The sequence below is a fragment of the Stegostoma tigrinum genome, chromosome 3 (assembly GCF_030684315.1).
Source record: "Stegostoma tigrinum isolate sSteTig4 chromosome 3, sSteTig4.hap1, whole genome shotgun sequence".
In the NCBI taxonomy this organism is placed as follows: Eukaryota; Metazoa; Chordata; class Chondrichthyes; order Orectolobiformes; family Stegostomatidae; genus Stegostoma; species Stegostoma tigrinum.
In genome coordinates, this window is record NC_081356.1 from 100626776 (window position 1) to 100650684 (window position 23909).

General features: G+C 41.0%; 1 protein-coding gene across 5 annotated transcripts in view; it reads right to left on the reverse strand.

The window, feature by feature from the left end:
• Positions 1 to 23909, reverse strand: part of msh3 (mutS homolog 3 (E. coli)) — a 270075-nt gene that overhangs the window by 19166 nt on the left and 227000 nt on the right. For 4 of the 5 annotated variants that reach the window (XM_059644779.1, XM_059644778.1, XM_059644780.1 and 1 more), the window contains one exon: positions 5891 to 6065. The exons of the other annotated variant lie outside the window; for it this stretch is intronic. In XM_059644779.1, the coding sequence (XP_059500762.1) occupies positions 5891 to 6065 (175 nt within the window). The remainder of the gene's footprint in view (positions 1 to 5890; positions 6066 to 23909) is intronic. 5 annotated transcript variants of the gene reach the window in all.

A 23909-nucleotide genomic window follows, 5' to 3' on the forward strand; every position in this document is an offset into this window, starting at 1 on the left:
AAAAACAGAAGTTGCTGGAAAAGCTCAGCAGGCCTGGCATCATCTGTGAAGGAGAAAACAGAGGTAACGTTTCGGGTCCGGTGAACCAGTTCTGAGGAAGGGTCTCCGGACCTGAAACGTTAACCCTGTTTTCTCCTTCACAGATACCGCCAGATCTGCTGAGATTTTCCAGCAACTTTGTTTTTGTCCCTCACTATCCTGACTTGGAAACAGATTGCCATTCCTTCAATTGCGCTGTGCCCATATTGTGGACAAACCTATACCAAAGTTACTGCAGCAGTTTAAGAAAATAGCTCACCATCATCGTCTCACAACAAGGGATGGGCAATAAATACTGATCCAGCTTGTGGCACCCACATTCTACAAATTTTTTTTTAAACTCTCAGGCAATCATTTTCTTACCACAAGCTATTGGGTGACCTGCACATTAATAACACCAAGCGCTATTAAACTCATTGTTACTTTGTCTAGAATTCTGAAAGCATTGCTCCATGTACTCTGGCACAAAATAAATCTTTTGTAGAAAAATATAAGTGCCAAGTTAATTTGTCGCATTATTAAAACAGTAAAACTTTAATAATTGCCAATTATTGCTGCAAGTCTGGCAACGTCATTGTGGTCTCTGGAATTTAAAAGCTGCATTTTGATTCCTTGGATTATTTTCATCCAAAGGCAGTTGGAATGTGGCTTCTGATCTTTGTCATTGACAAGTTTTTGAACAGTTTTAAAAGGCCATCACAATTCACTGACTTTTACTACTCAAGCCTAAGTACTGTTTAATTGTTGAGGTAACTCAGAGCTGTCAAGAACGGGGAAATGCAGTGTGAAATTTTGACAGAAATGAATAAGGAGGATTGAAAATCCATTAAGTACGAGAAGTGGTAGTTATCTTTGCAGTAAATACCTTCATCTAACTCTGATTATTAGCCGTTGCAGTGTTATATTCTTCTATTCTTTTCCCAAAGTAACCTATGATATTTTAGAGTGAAGTTACTAATTCAATGACCATTCCTGTCAAATTAAGAGGGCCATTTTGTACTTTCAGCCAAGTCTAACTTGGAGCTAGATCTAAGTTGCCCAAACAATACTGGAATTGAAAGCCCAGTTCCTTGAGACAATTGCTTAGGGCCTATTGCCATAGTGTCGCTTAGAACCTTCCAAATCAACTGAAGTGCATTAGCCTTGAGTCAGTGATAGTGCTCTCACTTCTGAATGAGAAGTTATGGTTCCTAACCCCATTCCACTGATTTAACAATGTTATCAGCAATGATATAGGCTGATACTTCTTATCATAACTATAGAGGAATTACAGCAGTTCCAGAGCACCACCTTCCGAGACATCAATTCCTCTGGGTGACAAAGTGTGGAGCTGGATGAACACAGCAGGCCAAGCAGCATCTCAGGAGCACAAAAGCTGGCGTTTCGGGCCTAGACCCTTCATCAGAGAGGATCTAGGCCTGAAACATCAGCTTTTGTGCTCCTGAGATGCTGCTTGGCCTGCTGTGTTCATCCAGCTCCACACTTTGTTATCTTGGATTCTCCAGCATCTGCAGTTTCCATTATAACTGATACCATTCCTCTGGGAGCTTCAGTTTCCTTTCACATTCCAAAGATGTGCAGATTGGGTGGTTTGGCCAAGCTTAAAAAAAACTTCCCCATAGTATCCAGGGATGTGCAGGTTAGCCACAGTAAAACTGGGTGGGGAGCTCAATCTGGATAACATTCTTCAGAGTGTCAGTGCAGACTCCGTGACTTCTAAAGGCGCTGTAGGGATTCAATGGTCACATTTCTTAATATAAGATATGGAATTGTGCTGGAAACACAAGATAATCATCTAGAAGCAACGGTTCATATTAGAACCAACTTACATTAGGATCTGGCCATGCAGTTTGATTCCTAAGTGCCATATGTAGCCTAAATAACAAGACCAGACCTCATGTGTACTAATTTTACAAGTTGTTGCTAACACTGATTAGTTGAAGTAATCCATCAGCACATGATAATCTCATCATACCATGTACTGCTGCTTTTGTTTACTTGTCCCAAGAAGTTATTACACTTTCCTGGGCATTCAAATTTATAGAATCCGTACAGTGTGGAAACAGGCTATTCCGCCCAACAAGTCCATACCAACCCTCTGAAGACAATCCCCCTTCTCTATCCATGGAAAGCTGCATTTCCATGGCTAACGCACCTAACTTACACATCACTGAACATCATGGGTAATTTAGCATGGCCAATTCACCTAACTTGTATGTCTTTGGACTGCAGGAGGAAACCAGAACACCTGGCAGATACCTATGCAGACACAGGGACAATGTGCAAACTTCACACAGACACTCGGCCAAGGCTAGAATAGAATCCAGGTCCCTGGCGCTGTGAGGCCACAGCGCTGACCACTGAGCCACTGTGCTGCCTTTCATTTACAGTTATTCCATCTAGCATTTCAATCTTTCCGAAGCAACATTAAAGTTGCTTCCACTTTCCAGGGCGAATGAAATTTCCAAATCCCTAGAACATCATATTTTCCTTTTGCAAAAAATTGCTTACAATTTCTAATGATTGTGTTATTTGGGAAAATCCCAATTAACTTCAATATTCACAAAGATCACTGTCATGTAACAACTTTTTCCTGATATTCCAGTTCCCAGCTTCTTTTAATTATGGTGGCATCCTGCACTGTAGCCTTTCATACATCAACCTGGGCCACCAACAGAAGATCAGTGTGGTAGAGGAGAACAGAGTGATATACTGTTCTTAGATTTTAAAAACCAAAAGCAATTTACAATTCTCTATTGGGAAGCACCAATGAAATATGAAAATTATGTGTTAGTCCATGAGAATATTATTAACAAAAAATATTTGATTTAAATCTTTTCAAAAGCTGACCGCCAAGTAAGCAAAAGAATTAGACAATAAAATACAGGACCTTTTTATACTTTTTCCAAGGGAAGTGGGCATAACTGGCTCAGCTATATTTATTGTTCATCTCGAATTGCCCTGTCAGGTAGTGATGCGCTGTCATCTTGAACTGTTGGAGTCCTTGGGTTGGAAGGGACACTCTCATTACTGTTAGGAAGGGAGTTCCAGAATTTTGACCCAGCAACAGTGAAAGAACTGCAATATAATTCCAAAACAGTGTGGGTGTTTACTTGGATGGGAAATTACAAGCAGTGACACTCGCACGTATCTGTTACCTTTGTTCTTTTAAGTGATAGAGATTGTGGGTTTGCAGGTGGTCTTGTAGGAGTCTCAGTGAATTGCAGCAGTTCATCTTGTAGATAGTACACACTGCTGCAAATATTAGCCTGCTGTGGAGGGAATGGATATTGAAGGTTCTAACCAAGCGGGTTGCTTTCTCTCACATGATGTTGAGCATTGAGTGTTGTTGGAGTAAAAATCCTTGAGGCAAGTGAAGAGTAATGCATTAGATTCGCAAGTTGTGCTTTGTAGATGGTGGACAGGTATTTGCTGGAAGCAGAATTCTCAGACTCTAACCTGCTTTTGTAGCCAGAATTTTGATAGTCAGGGAGTCACCAATGATCACGTCACTGAGTATTTGAGATGGCCATTGTCTAGTGCTTCATAGGTGGCAAGTACCATGTGCACCAATCAGCCCAAAGCAGGTTTTGCTCTTCAGGGACATGATCTGTTTCAATGCCCGAGGAGTGTTGAACAATCATTAGCAAACATCCCCACCTCTGATCTTATGATGGAGAGAAGCTGATCATGGATAAGCAGCTGAAGGTGTCTAGGCCTAGGACCATACCTACGAGGGACACCTATAGTGGTGCCCTAAGACTGAGAATATTAGCCTCAACTGCCATTATGCTTTGTGCGATGTACAATTCCAAACAGCAGCAAGTTCTCCTGCTGCACTGACTCCAATTTTGCTGGGTTCCTTGTGCCATACTTAGTCAAATATTGTCTTGATATCAATGACAAATCACTGTTGCTCAACTCTGTAGTTCAGCTGTTTTGTGCATGTTTGAAAGAAGGCTGTAATGAGTCAGAAACAGAGTGGCTGTAGTGGTACCCAAAGTGAACATCAAGAAGCAGAGCAAATTATGCTTAATAGAGCCGTCAATGACCCCTTCCAGCCCTTAGTTAATCATCAAGAGTAGACCCTGAAGGCAGGAATTGGCTGCGTTGGATCAGTGTTGCTTTTTGTGCAGGAGATGTACCTGGGCAATTTTCCATATTGTCACCTAGATGACAGTATTATACCTGTGCTGGAAGCTTTTGGCTAGAGGCACAGCAAGTTCTGGAGGACAAGTCTTCAATACAGTTGCTGGAATATTGTCAGGGTCCTTAGCCTTTGTCATATCCAGTGCCTTCAGCTACACCTTGATGGCACATCAAGTGAATCAAATTTGAAAATTGGATGCGATGCTGGCGGTCTCCGGAGACAGTGATGGATCATTTACTCAGATCTATGCAAATGCATCACTGATGAGCTGGGCATCTCTATAACGGACGACTGCAGAACCCCTTTCTCCTTGGATGGTAATACAGAGGACTGTGCAGAATTAACAGACGTGGGTTTGTCATTCTCCTAGGATGATGCTGTGTGGTCCATACAGATTCTGATTTTAGATGAACATAGATCAACATCTGCAAGCCTAGTCCCTTCTCTGTAGAAACTAATACTCGCTTGCTTCAAAAAAAAAGGAGCTTGATTTTAGCTTTTGTGTGCAATTAACAAATTGATCTAAAATTGCAGTGGTTTTCAGGTGTTTTTTCTGAGTTTTCTTCCAAACTCATTTGCATATTGCCTTTGCAGAACTTTCCCCAGATGTGGTGAGTACTTCGATTTTAAATTACTGAAAATTACTTTTAAAAAGTAATAAGAACATTTCCTACTTATATTAGGGGACTATGACCAGTTTCATTGCAAATCAGAAGAGTGCACACTTAAAGGTTTTCAAAATCCTTCTATTGGTGCCTTTGTGCCCAACAGAACAAGCCTACTTTTTAAGAGGCTTACAAATGAGCGCAATTTGTGGAGACTCCTCATGGTGACATGGCTACTTGTTTGGACAAAGCCTGTATCTCACACAGTTGTTTTTTAAAGCCTCATGCAAAAATTGAAGAAACTCAAGTTGCACCAAACGCGATTAGCACTTAAACGTTCTGCAGATATCCATGCTGGGAAATTGCAACTGAACAAAAACTTCACATCCAGCATTTTAATTTGGAGAGACTAGAAAAACTTCTCTCATTAATGCTGAAAGGTTAAGTACAAATTGAGTAGAGGTGATTAAAATCTGAACTCTTTAACCCAAGGTTAATGCGGATAAAGAATTTTCATTAATTGCTGAGTTGATAACCAGAGGGCACAAATTTAAGTACCATAAAAAGACAGATAAGTATTTAATGCAAGAGATTGTTGGGACATGTAACATCCAATGAAAACCAACATTAGAAACAAAAAGCATTGTAGAATGGGAATTGGGCAAAAATTGACTAGAAGAATTAAAAATATGGGGAAAGGATAAGAAGAAAGGAGTAAGCAGATAGCTCAATAGTCAGGCTAGGTATCCGGCCCTCATGAACAAATTAAACTCAAGCATTTAATTTTATTAAGTCTGATACGTTTACTTATTGCCAGCATAAAACTGCCCAAATGGGATCTTTATAATGCTCAGATGTGAAACTCCAATGACAAAAATCATGAGTGGGAATACTCAAAAAAAGGCATCAGAAATGGCCATACATTTTCAGAATTAAATCAAACTGAGGTTTGGAAAACTGCCTTGTCAATTGACTGTAACATAAGGAATATTATGCAAGATGTTGGGAAAGTAAAAGTTTATAATAATTTGCAGAAATTAATTTTGTGGACTTCTGCAAGCTATAGTTAATATTGCTTATTTCAAGCTTGTTGTACCTCTTGACATTCATCAGGCTTTCCAACTCCTTTGATTTCTGAGCAGCTTTCTTCAGCACTTCTTCAGGGATACTTGCTAGTTTCGCAACATTCAGGCCATAGCTGCGATCAGCAGCTCCCTCCGTCACTTGATACAGAAAAGTGATCAACTCTGGTTGCAACTCCTCCACAGATCCTAGGGGATTAAAAGGGTTTTGTCAATAATTCTCTCCCAGGCTAACAACTAAAGCAGATGGCTGGCATTAAAAAGTGAATAGTTCTTGTACATTATTTGTAACAGAATAAGTGCAGAATGAAAAGACTCAAATCCATCTCCCCCAGTGTGACTTAGCTAAAGGACCTCTGTATAAAGTAAAAATGCCTGTGTACTTATGTTCAAAGTGTGTCCAGACACACTGCATGATCTCAGTAATCCTTGTTCTCTGGTTTCTTCACAAAACTTATTCATGCATACTTTGTGCAAAATGATACTTTATACGTACAGTGGATCCATTTAATTACAAAGCACAATTTACCAAATACACTATATTGAGTAGATTTGTAAACAGCTGTCAGCAAATTAAGATAGAACTGCCACACACTATGAAACAAATATTTGATTTTAAACAGACAGGAAAGTTGTATTTTCCAACACTTGTTACAGCAAATTCGTGTTGGGCCTCACCAGACTGTGTATAAATATTTTGCCAGCATTGTGCTTCAAAGTGCTTGTGAAAATCATTTTAAGTGCAGACAATTCATAATACAGATCACTACCCAAAGTCTAGGAACTTCTCAGTTTACTTCTACAAGTAACACAAGTACATGTGGATGTGCCATTCATTTCAATGAAGCTCTTTTTTTTAAAAACACCTTAATTTTTTGGTTATAGTTTCTGGTTACATTATGTCTCAAATACTTTTATTTGTCTTTTCCACATCACAAGTTACTCTCAGCATCCATTCTCTGAATAAAGGAGATCTTTCTAATTTTACTTTTAAATTTACGTCTAATTAATCTAATTTTTCTGGGTTATTTTTGTAATATCTTATCTATAGTATTTAATATTTTACATCTGAAATAGGTTCGTAGAATTGAACAATCGAAATAATCACTCAGGGGATATTCATTTCAAAATAACGTGACAACTGATTGCAGTAAAAAAGTTCTAGAATTCTTTTCTTCTCTTCAACACATTGTAGCTGTCCTTATATGCTGCTTAATGATGGTCCATTCACTGATAGTCAGGATTATGGATTGGGATTTTGTGGGATAACAGTGACCCATTCACCAGCCAGAGGGTCGGGACGATTTCACCTCAGCTAACCATGGAACCTCACCTGCATTTTATACTCATTTCACACAGTAGCTGCTTAATCAGGGCTGCCACCCCTCCAAGGGGTGGAGGTCTGCCCCCAAGAATTCCCAGCCAATCCAATGTCTGTTGAGCTGTTTGGTCCCAGCAGCATTTAGCAGAAGCAGTGGCTACTCCAGGAACAACAGGCCAGAATCAGGCACGATGGTGGACGCACAGGATCACAGTTTGGTCAGACTGTGTCTGAAGTGAATCAGGCAGGCAGGCACTAAGGGAGTGCTTTTGACATGAGTGACCCTCGGGGCACCACCCAATGCCTGATGAATAGAGTGGAACTGACACCCCACAAAGCTCAGCCTGGGTGGAGGCCACCAGCAAATACCTGGCAGTTTCCCCACATGAAAATGTGCCCCCCAGAGTTGGCAAAATGCCAGTGATAGCCGTTAATTGGGCTGAAGGTGGGACAATATTCTGCCACCTTCCCCACAACTGCTAAAATACTGGTAAAATGGTGGGAAGGAAATGGGCATGGCACCACCATTAAACCATTCCATTTTGTGAAAAGGGGTGCAAATTTACAATGTCTTCTGGCACTATTCCCACATCAAAGCAGGATCAAACAATTGTGTTCAGGAAGACTCCCATCCTAACCCCAGATTCCCTCAGCAAACTGGACCAAGTGACTTATGACTTGGAGTGACACCACTTTGAGTGAGACCTGCTTAGCATTTCATTTCTATTTATCTTTGGCTATTGCGCCAAGAGGCCGAGCTTCAGACACATCGGGGCAAGGGAAATATTTCCTACATACTTGTACCAGGAAGAAATCACACTCCTTAGCATAGGGTCTTCTGATTTTGTCTGTGTTCAGAGACAGAAGTGCAGATAAGGGGACCCAGAGGGTATCAGTGCAGAAGCCTCAGCCCTTGCAAGTGGCTGACAAGTCTGAGGTCCTTTCAGCTTCTTGAATGAGAATGTGGTCAGTGGGGTGGATGAGCTCCCTGACTTGGGCACAACTGTACAAGAAGACATTCAAGTGGAGGTAGTAAACGGCCATGCAGTGGCCGCGAAGGTGGTATAGTCGAGAGAGTGAGAGTTCAGACAGCTGTGTTAGGGTTCAGGATATTATATACTTCAGACAAAGTACCACATCAAAGATAGCTGAACAGGATGGGAGTACATGGTCTAAGAGGTAACATATTACTGTGAATAATCAATTGGTTAATTTACAGGAGGCACAATGTAAAGATAAATAGTGTCTTTGGGCTGGAAAACTATAACTAGTGGAGAATCCCAAAGAGAGTAGTATTGAGTCCTCGATTATTTTCAGTCTATATCAATGACTTGGTTGACATGACCAAATATATGGCTGCTACATCTGCCAATCATAGCGAAGCAGATAGGAAATTAAGTCATCAAGAGGAGATATCGAGTCTGAAAAGAAATATAGACGACTTAAATGAGTCAGTGAAAATGTGGTAGATGGAGCATGAAGTAAATAAAAACTTGCCTATTTTGGCAGGAAGAACAGAAAATCAGTCCAATATTTAATTGAAAGAGATTGCTAAACTCTGGGTTGCAGAGGAACCTAGACTGTTGTGGTACAAGAATCAGATCACGTTCATAGGCAGGTACAGCAAGTGGTTAGAAAGGCAAATGTAATGTTGTCATTTATTGCAAGTAAATGGAAATGGAAGGTATGAAATCCATTTTCAGCACTGTATGTTCAGGCTTTAGTTAGTTCCAAGCATTTCTGGTGACAACATTCATTTCTGCCTAGAGATACGGGAGGCACTTAGAGTCACCGAGTCCAAAAGAGGCCCTGTGGCCCACCGCTCCCATGGAGTTCATCAAACACCTCTATTCTAGTCCCATTATCCATCACTTGAACTGTAGCCTTGTATGCTTCAAATGACAATCTAAATGGCTCTTAAATGTTTTGATAGCTCCTGCCTCTACTACCTTTTGAAACAGTGAGTTCCAGGCATGTTACAAGGTTTATGATAGGTCAATCAGGTCAATTTGGAGGTTTTTGAAGACATGTTCAAATGACACAGAGCTGAAGGAAGAGAATGGTAGAATGGTACAACAATTAGTTATGCTGCTGGAAGCTCGCTGACCTACACAGACTCAGTAAAGAATCATGAGCAGTTGAATGAATTGATGCTGTCAGATTTTGGAGGGAAATTCTATGAATTAGTCGACAACTAAAGGATGGGAGTCAGAATTCAGAACAGGTCCTGGGGAACTGAGAAGTGGGAAGGTCACAGGCTCAATGTAGGGGAAAGCCATGAAGGCCTCTGAAGAAGCCCATGAGCTTTAATGCTTCAGTACAGCTGTAACGAGTGCTGAAAACTTGATGAATGCTGTGGGACATCAATCGCAGTCAATTACCCATATTTACCACACGTTAATTGTCAGTATATTGTATTATCATGTTCCCCAAAATACATGTATTATTGTTTCAACATTGTGAAGCAGAGTTTATGATTCTCTGAAGCTTCATTCTCTTAGCACTTGATCCCTCATTTTTCCAACTTTTAAAAAAACGTCATTGATCCCTAGCCTGTAAAATAAATTTGGCAGTCTGGTCTAGCATTGCTCCAGAACTCTGGAAGTAGGGAGGTTTTACTGCAGCTGTACAGGGTGTTGGTGAGGCCGCAGCTGGAATATTGTGTAGAGTTTGGTCTTCACATTTCAAAATTGATAAAATTACTTTAGAAGCAGTTCACAGAATGTTCACTAGACTTATTCCTGTGACGAAGGGCTTATCTTATGAAAAAGCATTAAGGCGATATCCAATGGCATTTAGAAGAAAGAGATGATCTTGTCATAAATGTAGGATCTGGAATGGATAGATATGCGGAGAATTATTAGGGGTAGAGACGGGTGTTTGGCATTTCCGCAGCCACAGAGGATCCAGATGGTAGCTTGTTTCCCTGGTGCCGGGGTCAGGGAAGTCATTGAATGACTGTAGGCTCTCTGAAGGGGGACAGCAAACAGACAGAGGCTAGGTTAGTACAAACAAAGCAGGGAGAGAAAGGGATGGGGCCCTGCAAGCAGAATTTAGGAAGCTAGGAAACTGATTTACCGAAAAGATAGTAATTTCTGGATTACTTCTGGTGTTATGTGCTAGTGAGTATAGGAATACGAGGTTAGTCCAGATGAGTGTGTGGCTGGAGAGATGGTGTAAGACAGAGGGTCTTAGGTTTGTGGAACATTGAAACAGCTTTTGAGGGTGGTGGAGCCTGTCCGAGGTGGACAAGTTGCATCTGAACCAAAATGGGACCAGCATCCCTGCCGAGTGGTTTATTAGTGCCACTGGGGAGGGTTTAAACTAACTTAGCAGGGGAGTGAGATCCTGAGAGATAGTTCATCAGGAGGAGATGAATGGCCAAAATTAGAAGAGACAGTAAAGCACAGACATTATAGGCCAGTTAAGGCACAAGACAAAGTTGGCAAGATTGATATTCATTTTAATGCAAGGAGCCTGAATCAAAGGTAAATGAGTGAGGGCATAAATTAAAACTTGGAGGCATGATGTCACTTCTGTCACTGTAATATTGTTGTGAGAGGGGCATGATTGGCTGCTCAATATTCCAGGATGCAGGGTCTTGAGACAAGACAGAACAGGAGATAAAAGCGGAGCAGATGTTGCAATATTGAGCAGTGAATCAATTACGGCATTAAAGAGGTAAGGTATTTTAGAAAGCTCCTCAAATTAAACCACGTGGTGAGAACCTAAGGCCCACAAATAAATAATTACATTACTGGGAGTGTACTGTAGGTTCCTAACAGTCTGAGAGAAATTGAAGTGCAGATATGTAGGCAAAGTGTGACTGTAACAGCATAGTGACACAAGAGGATTTCAATCTCACCAAGTAGTCATAGTGCGAAAGGTTTAGAGGGGGTGGAATTCTTGAAATGCATCTAGGAGAGCTTTTTAAAGTCAGCATGTAGAAGGTCCTAGAAGAGAGTAGGTTTCTGCAGGGATCAGTATTGGACCCTTGCTGTTTGTAGTACAGATAGAAGGACTAGACTTGAGTGCAGGAGGGCTAAGCAGTAAGTTCACCGATGATACAACAATTGTAGCAAATAGTGAGGAGGATAGCCTTAGATTACAGGAGGACATAGATAGGCTGGTCAGTGGCAAATGGAATTCAATCTGGATGAGAGAGAGGTGATACACTTAAACAGGACATACAAGACAAGGGGACACACAATGAATGGTAGGACTCTCGGATGTACCAACAAACAGTGGGGCATTGCTATGCAAGTTCGTTGGTCTCTTCAACTGTAGGAAAATGGTTAAGGTGGCATATGGGATACTTGCCAAGGCATAGAGTTTATAAGCAGGGAAGTAATGCTGGGACTGTGTGAAATGTTGGCAAGGCCACTGCTAGAGTATTATACGCAGTTCTGTAATCCACACTATAAGAGGGTTATGCTTGCATTGGAAAGGGTACACAGGAGATTTACCATTATATTACCTGGCCTGGAGACTTTCAGTTATGAAGAGAAAGTGGCTGAGGGTGGACATTATTGAGATGTATAAAGTTTTGAATGGCAGAGGTCGGGTAGACAGGAAGAAACTCTTCTCCTTGATGGAAGGATCAATGACCAGGAAGAGTATATCTTTAAGGTAGGGGCATAAAGTTTACAGGGAACGTATGGATTTTTTTTCAATCAGAGGATAGTGAAAATCTGGAAAGTACTACCTGTAAGGCTGGTACAGGCAGCAATCCTCAGACCATTTTAATAGTATTTAAATTTTTAAATCAACCTTTTCAGAAGGGTTAATACACACCCCTAGAGAAAGTTGGATCTGAATCCAGGCCTCGTGTCTCAGAGGCAGGGACTTTACAACTGCACCACTAAAGCCCCAGTATTTAGATGTATGCTTGCAAATGCCCCCAGGCTAGTAAAATAGGACTAGAACAGTTAAGCAGTTGCTTTGGTTCGATGGACCAAAGGGTCTTTATCCGTGCTATAGAACTCTATGACCACACCTTAGAGAAAGCTTTCTTTTGCATGTATCTGTGTGTGGACATATGTGTTCTTTTGGCGGGAGGGGAGAGCGACTAAAACTAAATCTATGGGACGTAGATAAAGATTTAGAGGTTTCCTTTTAAAACAAAGCTGAGGAGAATTATTTTCTCTGCAGTACCGTGCAATTTTCTTCCTCTGAAGGTACTGGATGACAGGGCTTCAAAAAAATTTGTTCAGGGTCACGTCCGATGGATTTTTGAATGCCAGTTCAAGAGTTTATAGAACATAGAACATTGAAAAGTACAGCACAGTACAGGTCCTTCGGCCCACGATTTTGTACCGTGGAATAATCCTAATCCAAAAATAAAAGAACCTAACCCACATACCCCTCAATTCACTGCTGTCCATGTGCATGTCCAGCAGTCGCTTAAATGTCACTAATGACTCTGCTTCCACGACTACCACTGGCAAAGCATTCCATGCACTCACAACTCTCTGGGTGAAGGACCTCCCTCTGACGTCTCCTCTATAGCTTCCTCCTAACACCTTAAACCTATGACCCCTTGTGGCAGTCAATCCTGCCCTGCGGAAAAGTCTCTGGTTATTGACTCTATCCATGCCTCTCATTACCTTGTGCACCTCGATCAGGTCACCTCTCTTCCTCCTTCTCTCCAGAGAGAAAAGTCCGAGCTCAGTCAACCGTTCCTCGTAAGACAAGCCCTCCAGTCCAGGCAGCATCCTGGTAAACCTCCTTTGCGCCCTCTCCAAAGCCTCCACATTTTCCTATAATAGGGCGACCAGAACTGGACACAATATTCCAAGTGTGGCCTCACCAGGGTTTTGTAGAGCTGCAGCATAACCTCGCGGCTCTTAAACTCGATTTCCCTGTTAATGAAAGCCAAAACACCATATGCTTTCTTAACAACCTTATCCACTTGGGTGGCAACTTTGAGGGAGCAATGCATTTGAACATCAAGATCCCGCTGTTCCTCCACACTGCCAAGAATCCTGTCTTTAATCCTATATGCAGCATTTAAGTTCGACCTTCCAAAATGCATCACTTCGCATTTATTCACGTTGAACTCCATCTGCTATTTCTCAGCCCAGCTCTGCATTCTGTCAACGTCTCGCTGAAGCCTGCAATAGCCCTCGATACTATCAATGGGACCTCCAACCTTTGTGTCATCAGCAAACATACTAACTCACCCCTCAACCTCTTCATCCAAGTCATTTATAAAAACTACAAAGAGCAGAGGCCCAAGAACAGAGCCCTGCGGGACACCACTCAGCATTGACCTCCAGGCAGAATACTTACCATCTACAACCACTCTCTGCCTCCTGTCAGCCAACCAATTCTGAATCCATGTTATGAGATGCAAACAGGAAAATGGAGCTGAGACCACAACCAGACCAACTATTAGCTTATTCGAGGGGGGAGTCGCCTCAATGTCAAATTGCCTTAACCTGCTACTAAATCTTATGCTTCTATATTCCTGCATCAAATATATCTGTTCCCTTCTTCTGTTGCAACATTTGACATTCTACCTTCAAAAGGAGGTTGCTTTTTTGATTCACCTTGGCTACATCATTAACAAATGAAATGCAAGTTGTTGTTTAGGTTACAAGGAGATTAAACCAGAGGCAGATGGAATGTCATGAAACTGTTACTAGTGTAACCAGTTTAATAAGTCATTTAACATTCACTAGCAACTTCTCAATTGTCAAATTTTCATTGTTGTATTCAAGTTTCTCCATGCCCATCTCTATAAGTTGTTACAATTAAGTTAGATAATATGAACATTTCAAAATAAATCGAAATAGCTTATTTTAACTAACTCAATTCAGCTGCAGATTTAACCTGTTTTAACAAAGTTCATTTTATCTAAAATAATTAAATAGTACAAGCACTAGCCACTTAATAATAAGGTCTACGACCACACCAGGTTTACTTCTTACTCCCTGCAAGAACTTCCTTAAAAGACATCAATCTTAAAGATTTTTGTTAGGGTCTGCTCAGTATGCCACAGTCCTCTGGAGAATTCTCCTCAGGTCCAGTTGCTCTCAAAGCTAAACCTTTCCTTCAGCATCTCTTTATTTTGGATGTTAACCCTTAGTCTCAATACTTTTCAACACTTCCAAGGTAACTCACCTGGTGGTGTTTCATTGCAATAAGAAACAGATGACCACTATGACTTCTCCTACTAGCCTGAAAATATTAAATCTCACAGCTTCTGTTTCCTCACAAGATTCAAATTGAAATTAATCCTCACTTGACCAAAAAAAACCTAAAGAACTGTGAATGCTGCTAACCTGAAACAAAAACAGAAAAAGGTCATTGAGTAACTCTGATTTCTTTCCACAGATGCTGCCAGGTATGCTGAGATTTTCCAGCAAGTTCTGTTTTATATCATCAATCCTCACTTGTTTTCCACAGGGTGAATGATTATTTTAGTTTGTATTCTGCTTAAAGTGCAGGTCTACTAACTTCAGCTACTTTGGCTAGCGTCTCTCAGAGCTGTAAACTGCACACATCAGTTCCAAGTTGCAATCAATTCTCTCAGTCAACACCCAGGCAAATTGAAACCGAAGGACCAAGATCATGTAACCTCACTTAATTTTAATCTTTCATTGGATGCAGAGGGTCACTGGCAAGACCAGCATTTGTTGACCATTCTAATTCTCCTTGATCTGAGAGACTGGCTAGGCCATTTCAGAGGGCAGCTAAGAGTTAACTCTTTACTATGGATCTAGAGTCACAAGGTGGCCAGATCTGACAAGGATAACCAATTTTCTTCCCTCATATGAACCAGTTAAGTTTTTATAACAATTAATGATTTTTTCATGATCACCATACTGGCTTTCAATTCTAAATTTCATTAATTTAGTTTAAAATTTAATTTAGTTTAGAACAGAGCCTAGAGAGAGAGAACAGCAATTGGACAGACAAAGGAGTTGCTAACGATCGGGTTGGGAGGGTGAACAGTTGTTAATGGGGACTAATATCAGGTAGTGTGTAATGGTGGGCTGTGGTAACAAGGCCTGGCGTGTGGAGTAGGGGGCTGTGACATGGGAGAGTTTAGGCCCTAAAATTATTGAACTCGATATTGAATGCGGAGGGCTGCAGGGTCTCCAAGTGGAAAATGAGGTGTTGTTCTTCCAGCTTGTGCTGAGGTTCGCTAGAACACTGCAGGAGGCCAGAGACACAGATGTTGGCTAGGGAACAGGATGATGCGTTAAAGTGACAGGCAACAGGTAGTTCAGGGTCATTTTTGTGAGTGGATGCTGCCAGGCCTGCTGAGCTTTTCCAGCAACATTGTTTTTGTTCCTGATTTACAGCATCTGCAATTCTTTTGGTTTTCACATCTTTCTGGGCTCTCTTTTATTCTTCTAAGTATTGTGAACATCATGTCTAATTCTTGAACTATATAAGGCTACCTACCATTTTATAGGTCTTACTTTATAGACAGGGAGACAGTGGTAAAAAGAAAGCTGCTAACCTCTTCATAAATCGCATCTCTTCTCTATCCTCTAGTAAGATGTTCATTAAAGCTATACTACTGTGACAAAGCTTTTGGTCTATATTAGACATTGACAAGTTCAAGATTGATGGGAATATGATTGTAATGTCAGATGTTTATTATTAAAAATCAAATGTTCTATTAGATGAGCTGCACAATTAGTGCAATTTGTTTTAATAGTAAGACAAGTTATTAATCTTAAATTGTCACAATAAAATTGTGGTAAGAAAAATGTATATTCTGTGACCGGAGGATACATTTACTGGAATCAGTCAGATATCATTTCATTGCTTTCACATTATTGTGACTACACAGATGGGTTAACTTGTGCAAATGGACGAGAAACCCATTAATGTTTATTTCCTTCAATTAGCATTGCACAGGTTCTGACGAGAACTAGTGCAGCACTGGAAAAATAATATTCCAATTTTGGGTGATGCCAGCAAAAAGTTAAAAAAGTGCGGTATTTCTGATTATGTGCTTCCACTCCTTCTCACTAAAACAATCTGTTACTGATCACAGACAATTAAGCTGAAATTTTCAGAAAATTATGGAATACCCAAACCAAGAATTCAAAAAAATGGCATCTTAGAAACTTTTACAAAGATTTTCTCATATTGGTACAAAGTTGGGAAGAGTACTTGTGAACTGGGAAGCAGGAAATTAGAATTCGGTGTTTCTAAAATGCCAGGGGATAAAGCATTACGTGGTCCCTTTAAAAGATTATGCGCTTTTTAAATGCTTACAGATTTTTTAAAAATATGTGAGCAGCAGCTTGAAAGTTTGCAAGCATACGGAGAGCACCCAAATGGAAACATTTGTATCAAAAGGCCATAAAGTTAGCAGGCCAAACAGCAGTTTTTACGAAGGCAACAGGTTTTGAATTTAGCCAATCAATTTGAACCAGGTACTTAAATACCAAAAAAAGTTAAATTTAAATCTGATGGCTATGACAACATAGGACCAATGCTATTGTATGAAACTGATACGTCATCAAGGGTATAAAAGAAGGGGCAGCTGGCAAAGACAGGAGAGCTAACTGCCACCTGCCAGGGTTAACAGCCCTCAGCTCTCAAGAGAGAACTGCTAGCTCTCACAGATTCCTCTATGTGTTAGAGGAAACCACCATCTAAAGAATACAGGTACCCATGGCACAACAAGTGAATATTCCTGAGATAGTAGGAACTGCCGATGCTGGAGAATCTGAGATAACACGGTGTGAAGCTGGATGAACACGGCAGGCCAAACAGCATCAGAGGAGCAGGAAAGCTTGACGTTTCAGGTCAAGACCCTTCTTCAGAAATGGGGAAGGGGAAGGGGATTCTGAAATAAATAGGGAGACAGGGGAGGCGGATAGAAGATGGGTAAAGGAGAAGATAGGGCGAGAGGAGACAGGCAGGTCAAAGTTAGGGGGAGGGGGTGGTTAGAGCCACTGAAGGTAAATGTAGGTGGGGAGTTAGGACAGGTCGTGGGGGTGGGATGAGGTTAGTGGGTAGGGGATGGGGGTGGGGCTTGAGGTGGGAGGAATGGCTAGGGAGGCAGGGACTAGCTGGGCTGGTTTTGGCATGTGGTCGGTGTAGGGGAGATTTTGAAGCTGGTGAAGTCCACATTGATACCCTTGGGCTGCAGAGTTCCCAAGCCAAATATGAGTTGCTGCTCCTGCAACCTTCAGGTGGCATCATTGTGGCACTGCAGGAGGCCCACCTGCATTATAGGCAAGGCGCTCCTCTTTGGGTGGGGGGGGGTAGCAACCTCCACTTTACAACAATATGAAAATTGTGTCACCTATCTCTGAGATCACAAATAACTCTCCCATGGATTAATGAAGTTGTGACTGAAAAGCTCTTTTTGCAATCGTTTATACAACATTCTGAAGCTCAAAATTTGCAAAGGCTGTACCAGTCACCGAGTCTGTATTGCTAAAATCCCCTGGATACACAATACTCATTGTCCATTTTCCTTCCACACTATCAGTCATGCAATAAGGAGAAAGCATTTTTGACTCTCCTGTCATGTGAGAACTGCAGAGAAAATATCTGTTGGCAGGAGATGATAGTCATGTTTTAATACCATTTTAAAAGTCAGGACTCGGGTTGGAGATGATGGAATACCTTCCTGCACTGTGATGTCTTTTCAGGACTCAAAAGAATCTTGAAGCATCAATAAGCTAATAGTTCCAATAATCCTGATATACAAAGTACCACATACAAAAGGAAAGCCACAAGCAATTTTAGCGCATTCAATTTTTATCTTTGAATCCAAATTCCTTTTGTGTAATTTCAATTTGCTTCTTCCCTCTAAAATACCTGTTAACATAATAGCCAATGTACATTGAAATGCCAGGGTGCTAAAAAAAACTCCTTATAATTTGACATAAAGGGGGAAAAATATACGTTCCACCTGTCCACTCTTATCAAGGAGGGGTTTGTGCCTTATTTGTAACATATAAGATGTGCACGGTAAACCAGTGCTATAATGGACGTGGCCTCACCAGAGACGTCAGAAAATTGGTCAGCTTCAACCTGTCAAGAATACACCTGCTGACCTCATGATGTTACACAGTAAGAAAGATTTAAAGTTACAATGTCTCACAATAAAGTGGATTACATATATAACATCATAGGCAAATTATTTTCACATTAAAAGTGACCTCTTTACCACAACAATGTATATTTCAACCATCAATTTAAAGGCCCCTGCCAATTGGATGACAAGACTGCAATGTTTATCCGACGGTAAGTGATTTAGTGTCATTACTACCTTGTTTATGCATCTGCAGTTACCACAACTCCATTATTTCAGAGGCACTTCTAAAAGACAAATTAACCAGGATGCATTGAGGTAAACCGCACAGGAATCATTTTTAAGTACCGGGCTTAATTGTTAATGGATGGGACAGATATTCTGACAAACCAAAATTTTAACAGAACAGGTTTGCGTTGAAAGTTACAAAAAAGCTAAGATAACCATTACCTTGAGCAACTACCTAGACGATAAAATTCAGGAGAACAGCACCCACTTTGTGAGTACGAGTGCACTTTTGCCTCCAGAATGGCATCTGCAGCCTGTCAATCCGCATTTTCATAATTTTAGGAGCACACAGGTTCAGGATATACACTAGGTAGACTGATCAAGGCGTCACAGAGAGTGTGTAACATTGCTTTGACATAATCAGTGCCTTTTGGGAGCTCACTGCCTTACTGCTTTCTCTCAAATTTGCATAGAACCACTTCCTCAAGAACTATAATCTACTTTCAGGATTACTGCTGATGGTTTCCCATTGGCTCTTGCTGTATTTGCTAGTTCCAGAGTTGTTTAAAGTTTCTGATGTCAACACAGACTAGTGTGCCTTGTGCTGAAGAGCACCAGCCTGATTTCAAGAGTATCACATAAGTCATTTACTAATAGTAAGTAGTACAAAAGCTCACACCTCCCTAGCCTGTGACATGGCAAAACTTTTTTTTTGTTCTGTTTTTACTCAGTCCTTTGCCTCTTCCAGAGATCTAATGGAGGGTCATTGGAACCAAAATGTTAACTCTGATTTCTATCCACAGTAAGTTGCAAAAGCTGCTGTATTTCTCCAGCAATTTTTGCTTTTTATAAAACAAATTAGAGGTTGTATTGTTTATGATGCCATCACTTGGTGTCGGTCCATCTGCAATTGAGCCACCAAGACGAAGTAAAGGGTTATCCATTGACACATGGCTCATAAATTGGTGCAGAAACTATGCACACAAGGGCAACATACATATAAAGGAAGGCACTGCTGTTGCATGAAATGTCATTGAGAGAATTACAAGAGTGCTTAAGCAACACTTCAGTTGCCTGAGCCACACTGAAGGAGTCCCACAGGAAATGGCAAAGCACGTGTAGGACTTTGGATGGTCTGCTGAATTTCAATCTTAAGGGCATAGCATTGCCACCTCCTATTTGACAACTAACTGCTGAGGTAGAAGAATCAGAGGAGGTAGAAATCCAGGAAGAAGAGAAGGAAAGAGAATAGAGGCACAAGAGATGTACATGAGTTTGAAAGAAAAAAAACTTTAAGTAAGTGGGGATCCTCCTGAGTCCAGTGAGGATAGCGGTAGGGAGAGAACTGCCTCCAATTCACAGACATGTGCACAGCTATTTAATTTTGCTCAAGCAATCACAAAATTTCAGTAAAGGATGTATTTTTCATTTAATTTAAGAACAGCTTGAGACAAATGAAATGGCCCACAGAAAACTGTAAATGCAAAGCAGATTAACAGGCAAATCACACAGGGTTTATGCCATGCTTTCCTCAGAGATCTGTGCAGGTTTATGAGATGGTCTAAAATGTCATCTTCAGTGCTCATCAGTTCATCCCTGAAGCTTACAGGCAGAAATGTTTTAACATTTTAACGTCAAAAACTCACCTGATGAGACTGACGCAGAGACTTAGGGAGTCAAACAACTTACCGTCAACTGTTCGATACAAGCCCTTAAATTAGTGGCCACCTGCAATATATTCCTTTGAAAACTCATTCCATACTTCTGTAAGGAGATGTGGGAGAGCCAAACGTTTTCAAAAACTAGACAAGCAGCTGAAGCGGCTCGTGATTATGAGCATGTCAGGAGCCCTTACCCAACGGGAAACCCGCTACTCGTCACCCTCACAGAACAGCGAGTGACAGTATTTGAGAAGGTCAAAGAAAGGTGAATAGCCCGAGATGAGAATGGAAAGTGTTGAGAGTGGGAATGATGCCCAAAAGGCTGCGTGTTTCCATTGCAGTAAGATAGGAGACCATTCCACTAATTGTTGGAGGAAGAATGGTAACTATAGTGGCATATATACACGTGAAACGTGTTCCTTCAGAAGTTCATAGAAAGGGGCATATGGTTCATAATTATCATAGGGATTCTTCCTCGTACATTGCCAGAGTTCAGTAACGGGAGCGAATAGAGGTTTAATCTCGGAGTGAGAAGCAGTAAATAACTATTAACTAGTTGTTACTGAGGGACTTGTTCTTAGTATACCAATTGGAGAGGTGAATTGTATATCAGGTATTGATTTGGTCAGTGCAAATGGCAACATGGCAATGACTGCGATAAAAGAGTTGCATGATCGTACTATTTTGTCAAACTTCTAGAACTTACCAAACCTGAGGAGCTTTTTGTCAATGATGTGCAACTGAAAAAAGAGAAACTGATTAAAATGGAGAGCCAGCCTTCACACACAAAAGATGAGTTTGCTAATGCAAGATGCTAATTGATGAGAACACTTGAGTGTTAGTCAAACAAAGTAAAACACATTAAATAGGTAAAAGGAGCTTCTGATGGATCAGAACAGTTGGTTGAGTGCAGAATTGAAAACCTAGACTATGAACTACTAGATCTTTGCCCTGGAAACAGCAATGTAAGTTTTGTTTTCATGCAATTGGGAGAGCAATAAAGATTAGAAGTGTAATACAGAAGAACAGACCCAGAATCCAAGCAAGTGAGGATTCATAAGTAGTTTCTTCAAACTTAAGATATTTGAAAAAATCTGGATTGTGAACTGTTTGAGAAACTAAGAGTGCCAGCAAAGAGAATTCTGTGCAGAATGAAGCAGCAATAGGTATCATTTAGAAGGAAATAAGGCCCGTGTGAATGGGATTGGGGGAAAACGTAATATCTCAACACATTCAGTGATCAAATCTAACACCAATATAAAAAGCATTCTCTAAAGAATATTGCTTGTACAGGTGAGAAGTTGTTGGCACAGAAAAATAAAACGCATTTTGGCCTTTGAGATCCGGGCAAGACTGACAGCTTAATGTCCCAGGATTTAGATCCTTCAAGCAAGATAAAAGGCAATATTAAAGAGCTAGAGGAGCTTCATTACTGGTTAGGAAATATATCTCAACCGAACTGAGGAGAACACCTTGGAAGGCTCATCCAGTGAGACCTTACGGGTAGAACTCAGGAACAGGAAAGGTGCAATCACTGTGAATGGGATTGGACTACAGGCTTCTCAACAGCCAGGGGAGATCGAGGAAAAGATATGTGGACAGATTATGGAAAAAAAACGAAATAAAAAAAAAAGTATTGTTGCGATTTTTAACTTCGCCTATAGTGCCTAGGACTCCTTTACTGCCAGGGCTTTGATGATAGCAGGCGAGAGGGGGTGGATTTGTTAAGTGTGTCCAGGATGGTTTCTTGAAATAACATGTAAATAGGCCAATGAAGGAAGCGGCCATACTAGACCTGGTATTGGGGAAGAAGCGCCACGTGCTTCAACTTTCAGTGGGGGAGCATTTCGGAATTGTGCCCATAATCCTGTAAGTTTTAAGTTACTTAAAAACAAGAACAGGAGTCATCCTGGGGTGAAAGTATTAAACTGAGGGTAGGCTAACTATCACAATATTGGGAAGTATCGAAGGAAAGTTGACTGGAGGCTAAATCCACATCTGACACGTGGGAAGCCTTTAAAGGCCAGTTGATTAGAGTTCAGGGCCAGTATGTTCTTGTTAAAATGAAGGATAAGGATGACAAGATTCAGGAACATTGCAGGATAAGAAAACTTGTAAGCTTAGTCAAAAAAAAAATGGCATATGTAAGATTTAGGAAACTGAAGTCAGAATAGAAGAAAAGCAGAAGAGAACTTAAACAAGGATTTAAGAGGACAAAAAAGGGAAATGAAATGTCCTTGACCAACAGGATTAAGGAAAATCCCAAGATGTTTTGTACATATATAAAGGAGCAAGAGGGGAACAAGGGAAAGGGTAGATCCATGAACGAAGGAAGGAGGCAATTTATGCGTGGAGCTGAGGAAGCGAATGAGGTCCTTAATGAATACATTGCATTGGTATTCACAAAGGAGAAGGGCACGGTGGATGGTGAGGGGGGTACATTGATATTCTAGGGCATGTTGATATAATAAGGAGGCAGCAGTGGGTATTTTGAAAAGCATTAATTTAAACAAATCACCATGACCGGATGGCAACTATCCAAGAATATGGAGGGAGGCAGGTGAGGAAATTGCTCGCCTTGTACAAAATCTTTTGTCCTCTTTAGTCACAGGAGAGGGCCCACAGGACTGGAGAACAGCCAATGTTGTTCTTTTGTTCAAAATGGGCAATAGGGATAATCTGGGAAATTACAGGCTGGCAAGTCTCAAATCAGAGACAAGGAAATTATTGGAGAAGATTCTTAAGGGCAGGATTTATTCACATTTGGAAAAATACGGAATTATTAGCAATAAGCTGCACGGCTTGGTGCAAGAAAGGCTATGTCTCACAAACTTGAGTTTATTGAAAAAGTGACAAAGACGACAGATGAGAGCATGGACCTGGACGTTGTCTATCTGGACCTTAGCAAGGTCCTTATGGCAGGCTGATACAGAAGGTGAAGTCACATGGGATCCGTGGTGAGCTGCTCCGATGGATACAGAATTGCTTGACCATAGAAGACAGAATAGCAGTTGAAGAGTGTTTTCCTGACTGGAGGTCCGTGGCAATAGTGTTCTGCAGGGATCAGTGCTAAGACACCTGTTGTTTGTAGTATATATAAATGATGTGGAGGAGAATGGAGCTAGGTTGATTAGTATGTTTCAGCTCAACACCAAGTTAGGGGGAACTTCTGATAGTGAGAAGAATTGCCATAGGGTACAGCAAGATATAGGGTAGGCTGGAGACTTGGGCAGAGAAATGGTAGATGAAACTTAATCCAGACAAACGTGACTGATAACAAGGTATACAGCTGGATGAACACAGCAGGCCAAGAAGCATCAGAGGAGCAGGAAAGTTGATATTTCGGGTCAGGACTCTTCTTCTGAAGAAAATTTGAAAATGAAGAAATGAAGAAAACAAAATTCTGAAAATTTCTGAAGGGTCCAGACCCGAAACATTAGCTTTCCTGCTCCTCTGATGCTGCTTGGCCTGCTGTGTTCATCCAGCTCTACACCTTGTTATCTCAGATTCTCCAGCATTGGCAGTTCCTACTATCTCCAAACGTGAAAGATGCATTTTGGAAGGTCTAATACTGGAGGGAGGTAACAGTAAATGACAGAACCCTGCATAGCATTAACATAGAGAGGGATCTAGGTGCCAGGTCCACAGTTCCTTGAAAATAACACAAATGGGTAAGGTAAGAAAGCATATGGCATGCTTGCCTTCATAGAGTCGTACAGCATGGGGCCTTCAGCCCAACTTGTCCAAGGTGACCAGGTTTTCTAAACTGAACTAGTCCCATTTGGCCCATATCCCTCTAAAGCTTT